The 21,336-nt window shown below is 41.8% G+C and overlaps 1 protein-coding gene across 1 annotated transcript in view; it reads right to left on the bottom strand.

Moving 5' to 3' along the window:
• Window positions 1-21,336, bottom strand: part of LOC109511795 (plexin-A1-like) — a 202,670-nt gene that overhangs the window by 96,341 nt on the left and 84,993 nt on the right. Inside the window, exon 4 of the mRNA XM_019863124.1 lies at window positions 2,506-2,637. Coding sequence (XP_019718683.1) covers window positions 2,506-2,637 — 132 coding nt within the window. The remainder of the gene's footprint in view (window positions 1-2,505; window positions 2,638-21,336) is intronic.

Genomic DNA, 21,336 nt, shown 5'->3' on the forward strand with positions numbered 1-21,336 from the left:
TATATATATATTCCCGCCTCTCGTCTTTGGTGCAGTCTAAGCCTCCCTCTGGGCCCTGCCGCCCTTGATGGACAGGCTTAATTCCCCAGTCAGACCAACATTGTCCATTTGTATCAATTACACTCGACTTATTCGCTGTGCTCATGCAGACACATGGAAGTCAATTATGTCTAATCTTTGGTAAATTACACGGCACTCATGAGGCAGTTCTGTCTACGGGCCGGGAATGTCTCACTCAAGGTTATCACGGTGCGGTCATTAGCTGTTATGAGATAAGAGTCGTTGCAGGTAAGGAATGAGAAGGTGATGAAAAGTAGAGCAAGGCGTAGGGTCATACGTAATGATTTTATGTGCTACGTCGTGATAATAATGCGGTGATACGCTTGAGCTGCCGCACGTTTCAACATCAGCCCTCCGTTCACACCTCACAAAGGAAAATGATGGGTTTCTGTCAATGATCGCTCTATTTATTTTAACATTAATGGTGAAATATGAAGGAATAAAAAAAACAAAGTATTTACGTGCATTTGATGTCCCTTAGCAAGCCCCGTATTTTGTTCTGACCACTGGATGTACCATTCTGAATGGGTGTTCACTCTTATCACATAATAATCTGTTTGAGCTCAGTGACACGCATTCTTGTGTGAAAAAGCTTTTTGTTCCAGTCTCGGACATGAATGTCAGGACATAAAATTGAACAGAAAATACAGCCATTTCTTATGAGAGAAATTTTCCACTCTTTCCAACTGATGGTTTAAGAAGAGGCCCCTTGTTTTTTGGACAGCTTAGCACAAAAGCGCTGGCTCATCAATAAGAACTTAATTAAAATGACCATCTACAAGTTGTCTGTCGACGGCAAAGGTGCAAAGCCTCATGACCGCCGCCTCTGCAGAATCTGCTCCATGTGGCATTGACAAGAAATTAAGTGTTTATATAATTGGGTTGGAGACACAGATGGACAGTGGGATGAGACGTTTTGTCAGGGTGTCGGCCCTGATGACTTGATCGCTGAGTACCAATAGTGACTGATTTCATTGACTAATTTGAATGCTGCGATTGTCAGGACATTTTGTGAATCCATTTGCTTTCTGTTTTTTTATTATTATTATTTTTTGTTTTGTTTGAACGAACAAAATGGGGGCAGCCAGACAAGAGCGAGTGTATAAATAATCCTCAGATTGTTTTCCAAAGTACAAGAAAAGAGAAGAAAGGCAATCATGGAGTCAATAACACTGAACATTTATATGCACAGCAGACATTTCTCGATGCTTCTGAAACTTTTGGCGCAATGCCTCCATATATGGACCAGCTGAGCTTTGCCGCCGAACAGCTCATTTCATTGTTTAATTGTCGAACATTTTAAGTCCTAAATTATTAAGCATCATGTTAACGTACAGCACATAGTAAAGAGGAATATATTTTAAAGCGTGTTTGGAAGCAGGAGAAATAAAGCAAATCCCAGAAATAACACTTGTTTTGAATGAGACCGGTGTCATTTTCCCTTTCGAGTGAGTGAGATTAAAACTCAATTAAAATGAGGTGCTGGATTTGTGTGCGTGTCTGTGTCTGTTCTTGACATTTTTAAGGTCATAACATCTCTAAACAGCAGTGGGGAAAATCAGTCGTGAAAAGACGAAGCAGAAGCAGAAAATGTATTTTGGGCTATCTCAAGTGTGCTGATCAATTAGATTATCACTTTGACACTGCACAATTTCCAAACACCCTTGACAAGAATTATATCAGAGTGCAGACTGTAAACTGTTGCACATTGCGCACTGACATGCATTGTTGTCTTTTAAGAGGGGCGGTCTTTGAAGGCAGTTGAGGCTTTTTGGCTAAGGTTAATGATAAAAATGATACTCCAATGACGCTATGTGGGTACGGCATGCTCAAAAGGATCATATTACATTCTGATTTCTGCTCTGTTTCTGACATTTATTTTTTTTGTCTTTGCATAATTAGCTTGACTGGTTGCTTCCTATGATATGTCAAAATCACAGGTGTCAAATTCAAGGCGTGGGGGCCGGATCTGGCCTGCCACATCATTTTATGTGGCCCGTGAAACCAAATCAAAGATGTTTCAACTTTCATGTTGCTTCCTAAAATCGCTACCAAAATTTCAAATTCTCATTTGTAATAAATAAGAGTGATACGGTAAGCATTTTCTTGTTATCAAACCCCTCATTACAGTATCTTAAACAATTGGTGAATAAACCGTTATTCTTGACTTTTTTATATGGCTTCAGTCATAACGGCCCTCCAAGGGAAACTTACTAAAATCTGGCCCGCGACAAAAGTGAGTTTGACACCCCTGGTCTATATCCTCCTTCTATTTCTTGTGGATGTCACTCATCCTTGCTGTGTGTTTGACATTGTTTATGAACAGGTGCATCCTTGTATCATATGCATCGCTGGACTTCTTCCATGCTGTCAACTGTATTCTGAATAACGATAACCTCGGGTGGGTGCTGATTCTTTCAGAGTGTGTGTAGGTTCACACTTTACCTGTTGATCGGTGAGAGTGTACAAGTATTGGTGATCTGGGCTGAAGAGCAAATCTTTCAGGATGGGGCTGCCGTCACTCACGACGACGTTTTCGTACAGCAAAGCCGGCTGGGAAACGGAGTTGACGAGGATCTAAGAGAAGTCAAGCAGAAAAAAAATGATAAGATGTCATTTTTCATTTTAAGATACCGGCCCACTTGTTCAGTAATAATTGAGCAAAGATTTGGATCTGGTGCGTTTGTTTGAGAAAAAAAAAAAAATCCCAACGCGCCAAGTGGCATAATTGCCTACATTTCCACACAAGGAACAATATGTCACTGCATCACATACTCACGAAATGCGTATATACATCCTTTTATAATTGTAAAATAAACAACAAACACATTAAAATTCAATCAAAAACAGTGATGAAGTTTGAAAGAAAAACATTTCAGTGAGTGTTGGTGTAAATAAAGTGTTCATCTATTAGCGGCTAATGTTTGCCAAAAAATCCGATCCAAATTCATGTTCACAAATACGTCAAACATTGCGACACCAAAATACATTAGTTAAACTAATGTATTGTTATTCCCGTGTCTAAACTTTCCCTAAAGTCTGACAAAACTTTATAATTTTCCTCTACACTCATATCTTCCAGTTTTTGCCTTTCCTGGTCTCAAACGTGTGTACTTTTTTAAATCTGTCAAGTCACCAACAGAGTTGCCTTCATATTTTATTTTTTTGGAATAGAAGGTTAGGCCTGTCAACACAGTGGGTGAGCGTGTTTCAAAGGAGCAGAAATCCACTTTGCATAAAAGGCAAATGCATTGAAAGATCAGCTTCGTTAAGGTTCTCAGCGGGATATTTTATGAAAGTAATCTCAAGATTTTACTGTACAAAGCAAAATGTCTGGTATTTGCCTCTGAGTTTACAACAAAATGGAATCAAACGCTTTGCGTGGGGAGCGGCTTGAACAAGGACGGCTACTCACTTCACCTCGGTTCTTAAAAAAAAAAAATCAACTTAAAAGAAGGCGAGGAACAATGCTCACAGAAGTTACCCTGACTTTCAGACAATTTTAAGAGGGCCACTATGGAAACATCTAGGATAACCGAAGACTCTAAATTGCCCATTGCGGTGACGGTAATTTGACATGTTTTTTGGAAGGAACATCCACAAACATTAAAGTGAGACCACGTATAATGGAAAAAAAAAAAAAAGTAATACGACACTTTTGCATTTGAGGTTATATTCCTCACAGTGTAAAATGATGCCCCCCCCCCCTCCACTCACACACTGAGGTGGAAATTGTTAATCAGCAAAGCAGGAATGAATGCCATTAGCATTTGTGAAGATTAGAGTCCACAATTATGTGGGAATGTGAACGGCGACAGACGAGTTGCCCGATAGCTCGGGGCAGAGGGCAGTTGGAGCGGAATTCAGGTCACTTGGCACGAAAGGGATGCAGAGTGGCACAGGTGAGCATATACTCTCTCATGTCTTCAAATAGCCTGCAGGTTTCTGCTCCCCTCCTGCGACCTGCAAAGTCGAGTTGGGAGGCTCCATTTCCATCAAACGGTATATTGTCGTTAATATTCACTCTAGAATGCTTGCGTTTTTTTAGGGTTGTGGGTGAGGTGGAGCACGGCTGACACTGGCCAAGAGGTAGCTTGCACCAGGGATTGGTTGCCATTCAATCAAATGGCACATAGAGAAAAAAATAACTACTCACTTTCACAATGACATTCCCACCTGTAGAAAATATTGAATCTTCATCGAACCTAACATGCATGTTGATGAGATGTGAGATGAAGCCTTGGGAGTAAAATCACAAAAACGCTTACATCTGTTTATCTTGATTCCTCTCCTTTCCAGCGCACACCTCCACTTTGGTAAATGTTCCTCCAACCTGCTCCCCTTCACGACAGATCACAATGTCATCTGTAAACATCACGGCCAATGGATATTCCAGTTCAACCTCATCTGTCAACCTATCCAATACAAGTGAAAAGAAGAAGGGCCTTAGAGCAGATCCCTGATGCAGTCCCACCACTTCCACCTTAAAACCTCTGTCACACCGACAGAACACTTCACAACTGTTCTTGCACCCCCATACTGTGCATGTCCTGAACTGTTCTAAGCTACTTCTCTGCCACTCTTGACTTCCTCATTCAGTGCCACGGCTCTTCTCTGAGTTCTCATAGGCTGGATTGACATGACACAACTTCTTCTGAACCTTCTCTGAACTTGTCCATCAACAGCCTTGAGTCAAATAATGCATATCTAGTACTCTTCCTAGGCATGAAACTATACTGTTGTTCACAACTACTCTCCTCTGTCCTGTCCTCTTCCATTCTTCCTTCCCATAATTTCACCACAATAGTTCTGGCAATTCTGCACATCATTCTTTTTCTTGAAAATAGGGACCAGCACACATTTCCTCCATTCCTCTGGCATCTTCTTGCCTTCTATAATTGTATTGGACAACCTGGTGAAAAACTCCCGAGCCACCGCTAACTATTTTTCCCATCCAGTAAACACATTTCTATATCTATCCTTAATCACCCAGCCATGGTACAGAACATAAAGTTTGCAATAATGATATTGCAGAGGGAAAAAGTAAATTATGAGAGAACATGGCAGCTGTCCATCTGTTCAAATGCATGAGACGCACCGCTTACATGTGTGGCGCCGGTGCCCAATGGAATTTTCTTCTTCATGTTTGTGGTAACACATTCAAGCGGCTGCGTGAGAAGTGTCTCCTCACTCACATACGAGCCATGCTGCGTGTCACCAAGAGAGCAGCTTATTTTTTTCTGCTCGCAGCCAAAGCGAGACTACAAATGATATGTGGATCTTTCGAGCATTCTATTTTGGGGGGCCATTATCAAAGGCAACCAAATCCAGCCTGACAGGGTTGGCATGAGCTGTGCAGCAGACTTCTTAATCTGGCAGGAATACCTGCAGGAGTTTGATTCATGCGACGGTGAGAATTTAGGACGAAATATGACGAAAAGTAAACACTACATTCTGATTGAACTTGAACTGCTGTCAGCAATATGACTTTGACTATGGTTGCAACTTTGTGAGAAAAGGACTTTGTCCATCCATTTTAAGGTGTTTTGGAGCCTAGCCCAGCTGATTTTGGGCAAAAGGCGAGGTACAACATACGGGCACCGGAGGGGTCAAATCCAAATCCAGAAAGTAAAAATCCTCCCGCAGGTTGGCTTTAGCCACAGGTGCTTCCACTCACCCTGAAGGTAAATGAGCTCCCTGGGTGCAGCTGCACCTGTGGCTACAGCCTAACAGTGGCAGGATTTTTACTTTCTCGACCTAGTTTGATACCTCTGAAGGCCACAGAGAGACAAACAACAAGATTAGTAACCATTGGCATTCACAATCCTATTTTAGAGTCTCCAATTAATGGCACATGGAGGTGTTTGGAATGCATGGGAAGTACAAGGAGAACATGCAAACTCCACGCAGGAAAGTCAGAGCATGGATTTCAACTTCGAGGCGAGTCACTACATTAACCAGTTGCTTACTCTGGAAGTACTGTTCTTCCCCCCCACCCTTATTTTTTTTAGCAATCTGCTGTGGAGTGACTTTCAAACACCTGAATTCCCCTCTGGGGATCAATAAAAGGTATCATAATTTGAAAGTAGAAGAAAGAAGCCTAACGCCCACACTATATGGGCTTTCTACTTCATAGTGTACATTACTATGTGTATTAAAACCTCCCATAGCTGTGTGAGAAAACGGCATGAGGAGATCCATTTATTTTGCTTTTCCAACTAAAGGTAATGATGACTTTTTAAAATCAGTCTTGACTTTGGAACTAAAATGTTTCCTCATCTGAACTATGCCAAAACTGCTCTGTGCCATGAATTCCCCTGACAAAACAAAGGACACTGTAACCTACCAAAACACTGTTTAGTTCACACAATCTTGAGGAATTACAGATATAGTACTGGCATGCACACAAAATGAAACGCATTATACAGACCTAGCGAAATCTCGCACTGCTAAAACCTTGGTGACGACGAAGACAAGGAAGCATACGGGACACGTGTTGAAGTGGCATCGCTGTGTCCGTGGCGATAAGGTGAAAGAAGGGAAGTAAGGATTTAGTCAGTACTAAATGGGAGGTGTTCGCAAGCAAAACAGATAACGGTAACAAATGTTTTTGATTAACAGTGCTTAACTCCATTCTGCCCGTCCGTGCTCACTTTATTGATCTCTCCTTTCTGCCTTTCATGTTAATTAAAATAATTCTTAACGTACCTATTTCATATCCAACATTATCAATCGCTAGTCCATTGCCTATCGTGTGGCGTCACTGACCTCCCCTTCATTTTCAAAATCTTTGTTTTCGTTTTCCCTTAGTCATACACTTCCCTCCGGCTTATGTCTTTGTGACCTGAACAGTTAGCAATGCACTTAATTACGTGGCTGGATGAGAAAAGGGTAGAAAGGGGCAATGGAGGGAAAGTGAAGGCGAGGAGGGAAAAGTAGGAGAGGTAATATAGGAGCCACAGTACTTGTTAACCTTGTTAGCAGTTGCAATGTTAAAACTGTCCGGTGAGGAAGAATAATGATGCAGGGTCCAAAATGTTCAAGTAGCTCCTTGATGATGGAGCGAACAGAGGGAGGCATTTGCTTAATGAAATCTACTCAATATTCGTGTGCATGTGTGTGTGTGTGTGCGTGTGTGTGTGTGTGTGTGTGTGTGTGTGTGTGTGTGTGTAAGTGTGCGTGTGGTCGTGTGATCTCTATTGAAATTAATTTTGGTCTCATCCAATCTTTTTATTTCTCATGTCTATCGGCATTTGTTAGCATAAACTCAGAACATGCATGCACACGCACACACACGTCGTGTATCATGGCAATTAAACATTTATATGGTTTCACAGTCATAATGACCCTCTGAGGGAAAATGTAACAACAATGCGGCCTGCGACAAAAATGAGTTGGACGCCCCAGCTGTAAATTGTCTGCACGTGAGTGTTGATGCTTGTTTGCCTGTATGTGAACTGGAATCGAATGCCGACCAGTCACAGGTGTAACCTGCCACTCGTCCAAAGTTAGCTGGGGATGGGCTCCAGTCCAACCGTGGCAAGTGCGATTGAAAAGGGATGGATGCAGAAAGCTGGAATCGAGAGAATGAAAGAGATTTGTGACCAAATAACAGTGTGTGTGTGTGTGTGTGTGTGTGTGTGTGTGTGTGTGTGTGTGCAGACATGTCGCAGGTGTGCAGTGATACTTTGGACGCCCTCCAGTCAGGGTTAGACACACACACACAAGCTATACAAGTGACTTGTCGTGAAATTAATCATTGTTCCTCTGCCGCACTGTTGCTCTCACAACAGAAAGATAGCCTACGGTGACACACACAGACACACACACACGTGCGCACACGCGGATCCGAACGCACACGTATTATACCACTCAAAAGAATGACAGGAAAACAGCTGGTCCATAACAACATGCCATTAATACGTTCTTACCAAAAGTTAATATGTGGCTTTGCTGAAAATAACAAATCTTTAAGCTTGTGGGCAATAACGTTTGGGGCGGGAAAAATGAAAAGAGATAAACTGTAGCTGCAAAAGGTTCTGTAATTAGGCCTCCTGACTGGAAATGAGTGCACACGTTTAGCTTCAGTTTGAAAGTGACAAGGTCTCAGTTTTCGATATCCAAGCCCTGTTCCGTAGTATTCCAAACAATATATATATATGTTGTGAAAGTTGTTTAGGATCTCAGAAAAACTTGGGCCATGACTGCTTTCGAATTTGACGGCAGCTACAATTACACTGTCACTGCCACTCGTTCAGTCGCGTGCCTTACTCATCTGCTGCTAAAGTGTGTCAGATAAACTTAAAGGAGCTCAAGTCATCAGCTCCTTCTGTATTCCCTTAACTATGATGCACTGGATGGCAGTTTACAACCAGAGGAGATGAACAGAGTGGTACCCTGTTATTCAACTCAGGTGCACAGTGATAATCATCCAAAAGTCCCCTGACTGAAGTTGCATTTAGGATGTTGTAGTGACAGGCAACTCTTGTCCTGTCACTCTTTGCTGAGAGGAACAAAAAAACCCAGCAAAAACTTTGATGAAAATTTAGAAACTGGGCCAAATAGAATGTTTTCATTTGTCTTCTCCTTGTATTTGAGTAGGCTGCAGAAATCTGGGTTATTATGTTTGTAATGGTTAAAAACATTTTTGAAAAGTTGCTTTGATGTCCGTGCTATTGAGATGCTGCTAAACAACATCTCCTCATTCATTTCCTCCACTTAATCGTTCCCAGTTTCGCACTACAAAACTTCCTCATTGTGCTCGATGTTAATTTGTTTATTATCATTTCACAAGATTTATCCGTTTACAACCGAGTAAAGGGGGCCTTGGGGGCTCCGGAAAAGAGACCACAGTTGCACAACATGCCACTTGATCAAGTGCCAAAGCAGGATGTTCACTCACATCTTGACATTGGCAGATTTGCATCGAAATCAAGTGGAACTGTCACGTTAGAAATTGAAGACTGAATTCACTAAGCCATTTTTTGAGCCTCCTTTTACTTTCACCTCACAGTGCCACACTGGGATACAAGGAGGGCAGACTGTGCGCTGAAACATCGGCTGCATATCCCTCCCTGGGACAGATCCTGCGGTGTGGGGGCCACTGTGTGTCTCATGACAGCCACACGCTGCTGCAAAATGTCATTTAATTGTGTGGAAGTTTCGCCGGAGATCTTCTGGAGAAAATCTATACGGGTATATATTACAGGGTCCTGTTTGCATTTGTCATGAGCGGAGATATCAAAGGCCTAATTTTTTTTTTTTTAAAAAACCATCATTGCAAAGCAGTACACTGAAAAAGTGTTTTTTGTTTCATTGAATCAATTTTACTTCGTCAAGTGGTCGCGCAAAATAAAATCATCTGCATTAAGTTATATATTTTTAAGTAGACTATACATCTAGAAGAGCAACTGTCATGTCAGCCGAAAAAAAATTTCCTTGTGTTCACAAAGTCGAGGTTTTAAACACAGATGCACACACAGGCGTCTGTCTATATGTTAGACCAGCGGTCCCCAACCTTTTTTGCCCCATGGACCGGTTTAATGTCAGACAATATTTTTGGGGACCGGTCTGAATCCGGTGTGACGGATAAATACAACAAAAAATTTTGATATGATTTGCATGAAAAGTGTGGTATTTTCGAAACGTAATAATAAACGTGAATCATGACATATGAGGAACGTCCTATCTGGCCGCAACACACTCTGGTCTCTGTGGTAATGTTTAAACGCGCCTTCAAAATAAGATACACGGCAAATACAAAGTGCATGAAAAATACGACTCACCATCGCCGTATATTATGCAGAGTGGGCTTAGTGTGTGGGAATCTCCCGTTGAGATAAATCCGTATTTTAAGTAGGACTCCCGATACTGTCCATTCAATGTAGCCTTCTTTTTCTGGAAAGTGGGAGGGTTTTCCTGTGTCTCCTGGGCCTTTTCCCCTTCCCAAAGATGTTTGTTTTTTACTCATTTTGTTATCTCCTGGGTTTCATTTTAGCGGTAACCTATCACGTGACTGAGAAGTGCACCTTCACCTGCGTCAAGAGTGACATACTGTAAACGGATGAAACAGAGAATCTGGTAATTTTTCAAAATAAAACATCTTTCAGATTCCAAAATGAATAAAACGGTAGTAATGTCAGTAAAGTTATTTATTCTTTCTGTGCGGCCCAGTATCAAATGACACACGGACTGGTAACAGTCCGCGGCCCGGGGGTTGGGGACCGGTGCATTAGATGGTGAAGGCTACTATATGAAGAGCACTAAAAGGGATACACTCAACAATGAAAAAGTCCTACAGTGTCGCGTGTCAGGCAGAAAAGTTCAAGGATAACACAAAGTGAATGACATGATGCACACCTGCACCAAAATACACCCAAAAGCCCGGAGCTATTGTTTTCAAAGTGTCGCCATAATGGCTTTATCCTGACAGAAGTGGGATGAGGAGAAAATGGTCTTTTCTCTGATGCTTTTTGTGTAATCTACTTCCGTTCTCTCTTCCTGCACGCTTCTCTCCACCTAGACTTGTCACTTGCTCTTTTGCATCCTTTGATGCACCACCTTTGCTGACACACATGAGCAGTCAAGCAGAACACACTGGACGTGTATAGCGCAGTGTAGCAGCTTGTGCACTCCCCCTGTGTGTGTGTGTGTGTGTGTGTGTGTGTGTGTGTGTGTGTGTGTGTGTGTGTGTGTGTGCGTGTGCGCGTGTGTGTTTTCCCGTCTTTGCCCTGCAGTGAGTAGTGAAAGTACAACTAAACGAGTTCAATTTGTCAAGAGCAGAAAGGTGCGGCCCTCCAGGGCTAGCGGACAGCTGTCGACAAGGCGACAAGAGAAGGTATAAAAGGAAAAGGAAAAAAAAATCACAGACATATACACACACACACACACACACACACACACACACACACACACACACACACACACACTCCGCCAATACTGTCCCATTAGATGCAGTAGATTTGAGCAACTATGAGAATGGAATGATGCTTCTTCAGTGTGTGTGAGTGTTGATAAAATGCAGTCATGACCGCAGTGTTGACTCAGCAATTAATGTGCGTGTCAGTAAACAAGGGCCCCGCTCCAGAGGACGACGAGCCATTAATAAAGATGCTCTGCTTCAAAATGATCACTACCTGACCCAAACGACCCAAAGATCAAGAAAACAATGTCGTGGTGCGGCCGACGGTTTGAACATTCACTGAGTGAATGATGAATGTCTCTGCCTTTCGCTTTCGGGCGAATTGCCACTGTTATTTATTCTTGGATGCAGAGGACAGGGCAAGAGACAGATGAGGGGGACACATTTTGGACAGCCTCGCGTCAAAGGCCAGAAGATGAAGGCAGCAATGCGCACACAAACGCACACACACACCCTCAACGATAGTTGTATGTGATTGGCTGACAACCAGTTCAGGGGGTCTGTTGCAGCTCCGAAGCAAACAGAGCTGTCGGGGTGGTTTTCAGAACATTTACTTTATTAATTAGTTTCACACTGAAGCGAATACAGACACGTCGATGTTGGACTACGCGCCTTCTCCACTGCCGTCCAACTCCAGACGCGTTCAAAGACCGCCTCAGAAAAAACGTAAATTAATGATTACTTCAAAGACACTCAGGAAAGCAAAAATAATGCAACAAAACAGAAAATCAAGTGAATAACATAAACAGTCTCCTACACGTCCCCCGCCTACTGCCCGATGACAGCTAGGATAGTCTCCAGCATGCCCGCGACCCTTGTGAGGATAAGCGGATTAGAAAATGGATGGATGGATTTTTCACATTTCCAGTAAAATCACAATTGAAATGCTAAGGCACTTAATACTTTGCAATATCTGATGAGTTCAAAGGTGCAGTATCAATTGTTCAAGCAGCTAGCAAGGTTTCAAATCTAGCCTCACTTCATTCACCCACTTCGCACCCCGAACCAAAGCAATGTCTCTCCCAAATATGCGTGCGTACAACATGCGCTGCTCACAAGCCAACATTAGCCAAAGTGGCTGGATTGGTAGCATAGCGCATTCATGCCAAACATGAACTGTTACCGGTTTGATGTGCTGTTATTCGGAATGATCAATCGATGCTAAAATTAGAAGAGAGGTAAACAAAAGTAAACAAAGCAAGAACAAAAACTTGGGTGGTGTTTTTTCCAGGGATTGTGATGCTGTCCACGTAAAAAAATCAAACCACAAATTTTACCCTTGATTTGTCTTGAAGCCTGTCCGATTCCTTCTTTATAACGTTTGCTGCTAACTGCTAACCGGTGTTCATTAAATCAGCCAAGAAACCACGATAGGCCTGCGAGGCAGTAGCCAACAGACTTCTTGTCTGATTTCATGACTGCGTACGCACGCAATGAATTAAATGATTGACACATTATTGGGTCTTGTCTGTTGTCACTGTAGTCCCCTCATGTGTCACACTATGACACGTTTAGAAATAATAATTTGAAAATTTAATCAAAGCCATTAGCTGAGGCCAAAGAGGGATGATTTTTTTTTTTTCCTCAAGATCATTTTAATAATACGAGTTTGGCTCAATGGCCTAGAAACAAGATTTTGTGGCCGTAATCGTCAGTAAGGCTCTACTTTGCTATAATGCCGCACAGGACCAAAACAACGTGCTTTGAGAAACCCTTTTACGAAAGCCTCCCATTGAGCGGACCAATCGTGCCTCAGCTGGGACCGCAGCTCTCTCTCTCTCTCGGCATTCTGCTGTGTTTGGTGTAAAAAGAGCAAAGATCTGGCAGTTCGATTTACGATCTCTCTCACCCTCGAACGCGCACCGTGTCCCTCTTAACATCAGTCTGCTGCTTTATTGGAGCTTCATGTCAGCGGTGCGCGATGGTTCAGAGAGGGAGACCAAATTTTGAGAAGTCATATTTAGGACTTTCTTTTCTGCTGTGCTGTCATTTATCTTCGACATTTGTCTCAGGAGTCACAGGTGGTGAATAACTACAGCTGTACATGTAGATGCTCAGGCATTTACACCCGTCTTACAGTTTGTCTGTGCAGTCTGCCACCCTACTGCGGATATGTAATTACAAGGGGGATATGATAAGACTTTTTTTTTTTTTAATACTCCTATGCTGTGGGAGCTCACAGCTAATTATAGAGTCAGCCGAGCTTCAAATTGCCATTTAAACAGCCATACGGTGGAAGACAATAACAAACTCCCTTGGTGGTGTCATTGCTGTGCAGTAACTGTGACCGCAAAGACGTCTCACAGTACTAGAAAGAGGCATAAGAACTAACATTTGCACGTGTGTGTCTGCATCTAAAACATATTTACAGTTCATTGTGTCTATCGGGCGGCATGGTGGAAGACTGGTGTGCATGTCCGCCTCACGGTGCAGAGGTCATGGGATCGATTCCGGGGCCTGGCTTCCGTGTGAGCCGTTTGCATGTTTTCCCCATGCTTGCGTGGGTTTTCTCCGGGTATGCGGGTTTCCTATCACATTCCCAAACAAGACAGGTAGCTTAACGGATCCCTCTAAATTGTCCTTTGGTGTGACGGTGAGTCTAATATGAGTGCAAGGAATTTGTCTCTGAATGCGTGCTTTTGCAGGGATTCGATAAAGTAAGCACCTGTACAAATGAGCTGTTTTCGAATAGATTACAAAGTACGATCAAACAGCAAGATGTGTCACTCAATCTGCTCATGCTGGAGCCTGTTCCCCGCCGTCTTCGGTCAGTAGGCAGGGGACACCTTGAACCGGTTACCAGCCAATCGCAGGGCACACACAGACGAACAACCACCCCCGCTGACACTCAAACCTAGGGACAATTTAGAGTGTTCCATTAACCTGCCGTGCATGTTTTTGGAATGTGGGAGGAAACCGGAATACCAGGAGAAAACCCATGCAGGCCCAGGGAGAACATGTAAACTCCACACAGGCAGGCCTGAGCCGGAATCGAACCCTGCACCTCTGCACTGTGAGGTTGACACGCTAACCACTAGACCACCTGGCCGCCGTTGTTGTAAGATTTGGAAGGTAATTGATAAAAAAATGCAGTGGGATATGTTCTCTGAATGCTTTTTTCTCTGAATGCTTAGACCTCCAGTGATTCTTGCAACACACTTTGTAAAGCTATTATTATCTATCACAAAACCACAAATAGAGCTTCCAAAAGCAAAAGCACAATCACTGTTTTGTATTAAAATTGTCATTCCCCCCCCCACACACACACACAACTTACTGCTGAACACTCAATTTCCAAAATGATCAACAAACACATCTTGCAAAGAGGGTGTTAAAGAAGACTGATGCTGGGAAGTGAAAAGTGATTTGCTGTGAAAGAGAAACGTTTGTGAGGACAAAAGGAACGTGTGGAGAGAAAGTCCAAGGAAAGGCTAGAGAAAGGACAAGAAGCGATTTTTGTGGCCTGTGGCGGAATATGCTTTGACAGAACGGTTGCTGCCAACACACACAGGAATTAAACTTTAAACACACCGAGGGAGCCCGTTGTCCTCTCTTTCCCCCACCCCTAAAACAAAGACGGCTTGCCATAAGACACTTGACTACACAATGGAGTGTTACATTGTGAGAAATGTGTACACACTGGACTGTACGTTAAAATCATCTCCATTACAGCACCACTTCATGTGTGAAGACAGTCCTCCTGAAATTTCTTGAGGTTTCATGAAATTTGAAACGTGTACTTAAAATAGCAAATTAAATGGTAAATGCTTTCAAAATACCATTGTTTCATTTCTCCCTTGACCCAAACTGCTTCCGTGTGTGTGTGTGTGTGTGTGTGTGTGTGTGTGTGTGTGTGTGTGTGTGTGTGTGTGTGTGTGTGTGTGTGTGTGTGTGTGTGTTCTTTATCCTTAGTCTCCCTCTGACTAAAAGTCTGTTCTCCGAAAAGGCTCCCTCTGGGTAGCCATATGTGTTTATTAAGCACCATCATAGAAAGACATCGCTGGGGGTGAAAGTGTGGGATTGACTTATTTGTCCGTCAATGTATTTAAAAAAAACAAACAACCCCCCCCCCAACCCCCCAAAAAAGAAAAAAAATGTAAGCCTTAATTGACAAACATGGCCCTTGGTTTAATGATTCTATTGCAGAAGCCTATGGAGAATGAAATGATGCTTGGATAAAAATGAAAAGAAATAATCATGATAAATGTGAAAAGTACAATGAGTGAGCATTATCCAAATCCAATAAATCTGAATGTTAGTGATCCTAAAAAACAAAAAAAAACAAAAAATGGAAGGCAATGACATCCTCCGCAGGTGATGTGACGCATCCTTCTCCACCTGAATTTATCAAAAGAAGCCATGGGGAAGTAAGTAAACAAAAAAATAGGAGATATTTTCAACCAGCACTTCATTAATGCCAGAATAGGAATTCAGTCAACACTTCCAGCCAACCCTACTGATAGTGGAACCGCCTTCACTGATATGTATATTGAAAATATGGGACAAAAACCCAAAACTATACAATGGTCTCCCTCTTCTTTAGAATGAAAACCCATGTAGTGATTTTTATTGTTAAAGCACTGATGGGTAAGTGTCCTCTTAGATTTCGGATCTGCTTTCTTTGCCATAACAATGTTCACAGGACAAGTTTCCTGAATCATCAGAAAAATATATATATATATATATAATATATATATATTATTCATAACATTGACAAGAATAGAACTTGGTAAAGCAGCTTTTTGATTATCTGCTCCAATTGTTTGGAATGAACTTGCAAGCCACATAAAGTCTGGAATCACTCTATACATCTTCGCACTTAACAAATACTTTCAAATAAGTTGTGACGGGATGATGCAACTGTTTTTAACTCGATGCCTTTTTATTTCATTTTTTCTGTTATTTTTTTTCCTTTAGCTGTATATACTGTATGTCTATAGTGCTACTGTGTGGAGTGTGTCAATTGTAGTGTAGTTGTTTGTGTGTAGCTTTATTTTGTCCCATTTCTGTTGTGCTATTATCTGCTGCCTGTCTTGGCCAGAGCTCCCTGTAAGAAGACTTATTGTCACTCAATGCGACATTTCCTGGTTAAATAAAGGTTAAATGAAATAACATTTTAAAAATGTGGAACAAGAGAGTGAACAGGACACCATTTCTATCTATTAAGAACAGCAACTTAGAGCAAGAACAAGGATAACTTCTTGATTCATGTTTGATGTGATGAATGTACTTATATCCGTACTATACGTACTTACATCCGGTTAGGCCCAAAATCATGCACATGCATTTATGAGGTCCCAACGGATGAAACATTTCTGTTTGTAGGCAAAAAGGTTTGTGAAATGTTACAACATAGTGTAATAATCTCCAACAACAACAAAAAAAAAACTGTCCCCAAGAAGTCATCATTGGAAGAAAAGTATTATTCTGCCACACCACAGTGCAATGAAGGCTGGTCTCTTCGCTTCCACAAAAAATATCACGAACTGACTTCCCACCTACATGTTAAAATGTTTCCACTTGAGCGATAGTGAATACACTAACAACCAGAATACTTTCCAACTCTGCTGTAAAGTTTTATGGTCCCAGAGATTCGAGCCACAATGTTTTCGAAAGCGTTAACCCTACAGACGAAGCGCCCACTTCTTCTTTTATTTATTTGATTTTATTAATGCACAGGAGGGTGAGCAACCTTTAACAACCTAAAAATCTTTATGAAACAAATTCATGGAGAAGCTGAGGCAAGCTATTAGAGGACACATTTGTTTAGGGGGCAACATAAAATCTGTTTCTGTGGAAATTGATTCCTGTTTATACTGCGGCCATCTGCAACAGTTTATTTTCTTTTTTTGTTTTTTTGTATTCACTGCAACATCGTTGTAGATAATGGCTAACTCGAAACTGCAGGAATGGACATGAAGGGATGGAGTTCAAGGTGGACCGTTATTGCAGTACTGCAATGTTCTTGATAAGATAAGAAGATAAGAAAACCTTTATTTGTCTCACTACGGAGAAATTCCCGATTTGCAGCAGCGAAATTATGAAAGGGAGAAAGTAGAAGACAAAAAGTACATAAAATATAAAATATAAATGTAAGCATATTAAAAATGGGTGAGTGGAGGTGAGTCCAGGTTAGATTTTAGATTTAGATTTTCCGTCATACATGTAGCAATTTGAACATCGTGTTCACTATTACTGTTCACACTCTGGCCACATTTGGAATAACGGTGAGTCTTTATTTGTTTCAAGGCTATATTTTAGCTGAAAATGACAGTCATGCAAGTGTTTAGCATTCACCAGCAAGTGGTTGATTCTGCTTCACTCTTGCGATTCATGCTAGCTTGGATAGCTTCTTTTGTATTTCTAGTCGGTGTTACTTTTCGCTCCCAAATGAGGCTTATGTATTTTTGTCTGCTAATCATCCATTCCAATATGTTGTAACACAGCAGAAACAACATTGTATTGTTCATGAAATCATGAGCAGAGAAGAGTTGTGCAGACTACCGTCCCGATTTACAAAGTTCGCAGAAAACGGGCGCTAAATCGCACGTCCACTCTAACAGATTGCGTGCCTTGTTTGTGGGCGTGCCGCGCATGATCTACGAAGATTGCGATCCTTTGCAACTATCCCAAGTAGTTGGCGAAGGTTTGCGGGTGTTTGGGAAAGTAGTGGATGATGATTTCGCCCAAAACTAAATATTCGAGGGGCACACGCGAAATGTGTTGCTCAGTGGGACATTTATAATAGCTTGCCTGAAAGCCAAGATTTGTTTTGATTTTCATTTTTGGATTTTGATGTATGACTCTTCAAGTGCGCAGCACTTGAATTTAATTGCTCATCCTGCATTTAAAATTTGGGCCTGCACATGTGGAAAACTGCTCTGGGAGAGGCCGGCCCCAGTTGTCACAGTTTGCTGACATAGCCCAGACCCAAAGAAATGCAGAGTTGAAAAGAGTTTTGTCGTTGGCAATATGACACGACTCCTTCTTGTGACTGGCTCCGAGTCAGCCCTTCACGCTTTTCAAAGCCCCAATTGTAATGCTGAATATACAATATATTACCATAATTTATGTCTGTGGAGTTTTTAAAAAATGTTTGCATGAGCAGAACAGATCAAGTCTACCTAAGGCCTCTCTCTCATTCTGCCGCCATTCAGCTGGTTTGAATGGGAATTTCAGACATGCCATTTCAAGATGTAAAATAAGCCATCACAATTCACCGCAGGTTTGGTAAATCTCATTTCATGTCTGATTTTATAGCATTGGTATTCTATTAGAATCTATCTATCATTTACTCTTCCCAGACACGATAAAACAAACTAGGCCATTTTTTTTTTTTTTTTTTTTAGGCAGACACATTCCTGGGCGCGGCCTGTTATTGGATGATCTTCCACATCTGTCTGCGTGAGCAAATAAGTTTGCATCCTTTTTGTCTCTGAATAAAATTGATCAAGGTGGCAGTGACACAAATTGAATTCCCCATCATGCGCTCATGAAACATAAGAATAAATGCGTAATGGAGGCAAACAGCCGGAATTCAAGAGCCATTCCGAATGAGGGAGTGAATATTTGCTCTGTACAGGAGATACAGTAGACTGTTCCCGCACTCTGTTGTGAGTTGTGCACAAATGCCAGATGCAGCGCGGTTGTCTGAAATGAACACACACCATTGCTCATTTTTGACAGCTTTTTATTGGTCGCTGCCTCTCCCATGTGCAGCTCTGCAGAATGTTCACGGTCACTCACTTTCAGTGCAGTTAAATGTGTTCTGAGCACACCGTTAATAGGCTTCGAAAACAATAAAAGCACCATAAACTTCATAATAGCGAAACACTTTTAGCTTCAACATGATGTTTTGAAAGAACTAAACATTACGGCTCCTAAAATGCTTCACTGGAACATCTAAACAGTGTCCCGGATTACTGTAACACTATTACTGTATGTTACCGGCAGAGATGCCAACAATGGGAATGACTGGGTAAGGAATAGAGAAAACTATGAAAGGAACAAATTTTCCCTGCAACATTTGTTGTCAAAATATTCCAACTCCTGTGAAATCCAGTGAATGTCACGCTGGTGTGCCTTCCAAAAAAACTCACCCTCCCATTCGCTCCTTTACATTTGTTATCCAATGTTAAATGTTTGGGGAAGGCTCCGAAACATATACATTTTAAAAGACACGCTGTACTGAGAGACTTAAAGCTGCAGCGTTGAATGTGCCAGATTGTAAACAAGTAGAAAAGGATTTTTTTGTGGATGGAATGCCAAGTCGTTGAGAGGATGAAGCAAACAGGAAACAAAATCTGGGATAACCCATTTGTTAATGCAGTACAAGTGAGCAGTTTGACCCAAAAATTACAATTTATCTTGAAACTATACAAATGACATTATAACTCGACGGTTTCCCAGAAAAATGAGCTTGCTATAAACATACGCATCTAAGCTTTAGTATGTTTGTGAAAAATGCCCAATCTTCTTTCAACGCGGGTTCCCAAATTGTCAAGCTGCAATGTATGAATACAAAAATGAAATGAATTGTATTTGTGTAGCACTCTTCTACCTTCAATATACTCACGCAAAAAATGGTGTGTTGAATTTAGTACTCAATTTGTTTCGTCGGGTGCTTGCATTAAATAAAAATCATCTAGATCCGGATATATACCGGTGGAGACTGGTTCGTGTGGCCGCCTCACTGTGCAGAGGTGCAGGGTTCGATTCCGGCTCCAGCCTTGCTGTGTGGAGTTTGCATGTTCTCCCCTGTGCCTGTGTGGGTTTTCTCCGGGCACTCCGGTTTCCTCCCACGTTCCAAAAACATGTGTGGTAGGTTAATGGAACACTCTAAATTGTCCCTAGGTGGGTGTATGAGCATGAATGGTTGTTCGTCAATGTGTGCCCTGCGATTGGCTAGCAACCAGTTTGGGTGTGCCCCGCCTACTGCCCAACGACAGCTGGGATAGGCTCCAGCACCCCCCGCGACCCTTGTGAGGATAAGTGTATCAGAAAATGGATAGATGGATGGATTCAGACATTTTTTAAATTGACTATATGCGACTTTAAACCACTTTAAGACTTAGACATGAGCAGTCCCGGCAATTATGTAAAACTATCCAAAGCTGATTTTGACCCCATTGGTTATTTCCTGAGTTTTGTGTCATAAGACCATTACGCAAGTTTCTCGGAAAACAAATAGGCTTGTTAAACTCTGCATATGTGCACACATCACGGCAAACACTACAAAAACATGTCAGCTTTAATTTGTGCAGTAAGCTTAGAAGGAATGTGGATGCGTGTTGCTGTGAGCGGGCCCCATAGAATGTGCTGTGCCAGGCACCAGCAGACACCAATCCTGCTCTCAGGACTTTACTGTAATCTCTCCATCATCCCCCCCCTCACTTTTACTGAACCTTTTCTCCACTTTTTACCGTGACAAAAAGTATAAACAAGAAGGCGAGTGTGCGTCTATTTTTTTTCCCCTCATCTTACCCTCATGACACCAAAAGTCAAGCAGACCAATGTGGAGACAGGGGGAAGCGGGCAGAAGCCAGAACAAGGATGAGATGGAAAGGACCCAGTGGAAACCATGATGTCATGATTAGTGAGGTGTGACCATCCAGCACTTTCACTGACACCGTGCAGACGCCAGTGGTAAGCACACACACACACACATTAAAAAAATAAATAAAACAACAAAAGAGCTTTCTACGCGTTAAATAATCACAGCTGCTGCAGGAAAAAATGTGTTTGTTGTCACTCGTTACCTCCACTATGATTGTGTGTCCTGTAAACCTGAAAATTCAAATGGAATTTGGAATTTGGAAAAAGATAAGTTGAGAAACAGTGACTTTTGCACAAAAACACATCATCATTCGACAAATCTCATCTGACATCTCAGATATGTTTTGCTTTTTGTTGATGCATTCTGTATGAGTGTTTTTATTGTATTTTTTTTTTCTAGGGTGGACATATCCCCCACCACCAAAAGGGTTACGACAGCGAAGAAAATTTTGACTACACCCATGCAACCAAAATTTATTGCAATGTACTACATCAATGCCCCAGCAATTGGCTAGCAACCAGTTCAGGGTGTATCTGGCTTACCTCAGTCAAACAATCTCCAAGGGCGAGTAGTTTTGCTTTCATTGTATGTCGTGTTATTTCACAACGGTTAGCTAAAAGAACGAAGAAGTTCTTTCAATATTTGAATAAATCGTAGTCCATGTTGGATTGTGGATTGCATTGGAGTTATAAACTGTGCACAAACCAGAGGGCAACATCATCTTTCAATCAACAACTTTATAACTGGTTTAGGATTGCTGAATGTTAATCTGGGATCTTATAGACTGACTCATAAAAAA

The sequence above is a fragment of the Hippocampus comes genome, unplaced genomic scaffold, assembly GCF_001891065.2.
Source record: "Hippocampus comes isolate QL1 unplaced genomic scaffold, H_comes_QL1_v1.1 scaffold1, whole genome shotgun sequence".
Classification (NCBI taxonomy): domain Eukaryota; kingdom Metazoa; phylum Chordata; class Actinopteri; order Syngnathiformes; family Syngnathidae; genus Hippocampus; species Hippocampus comes.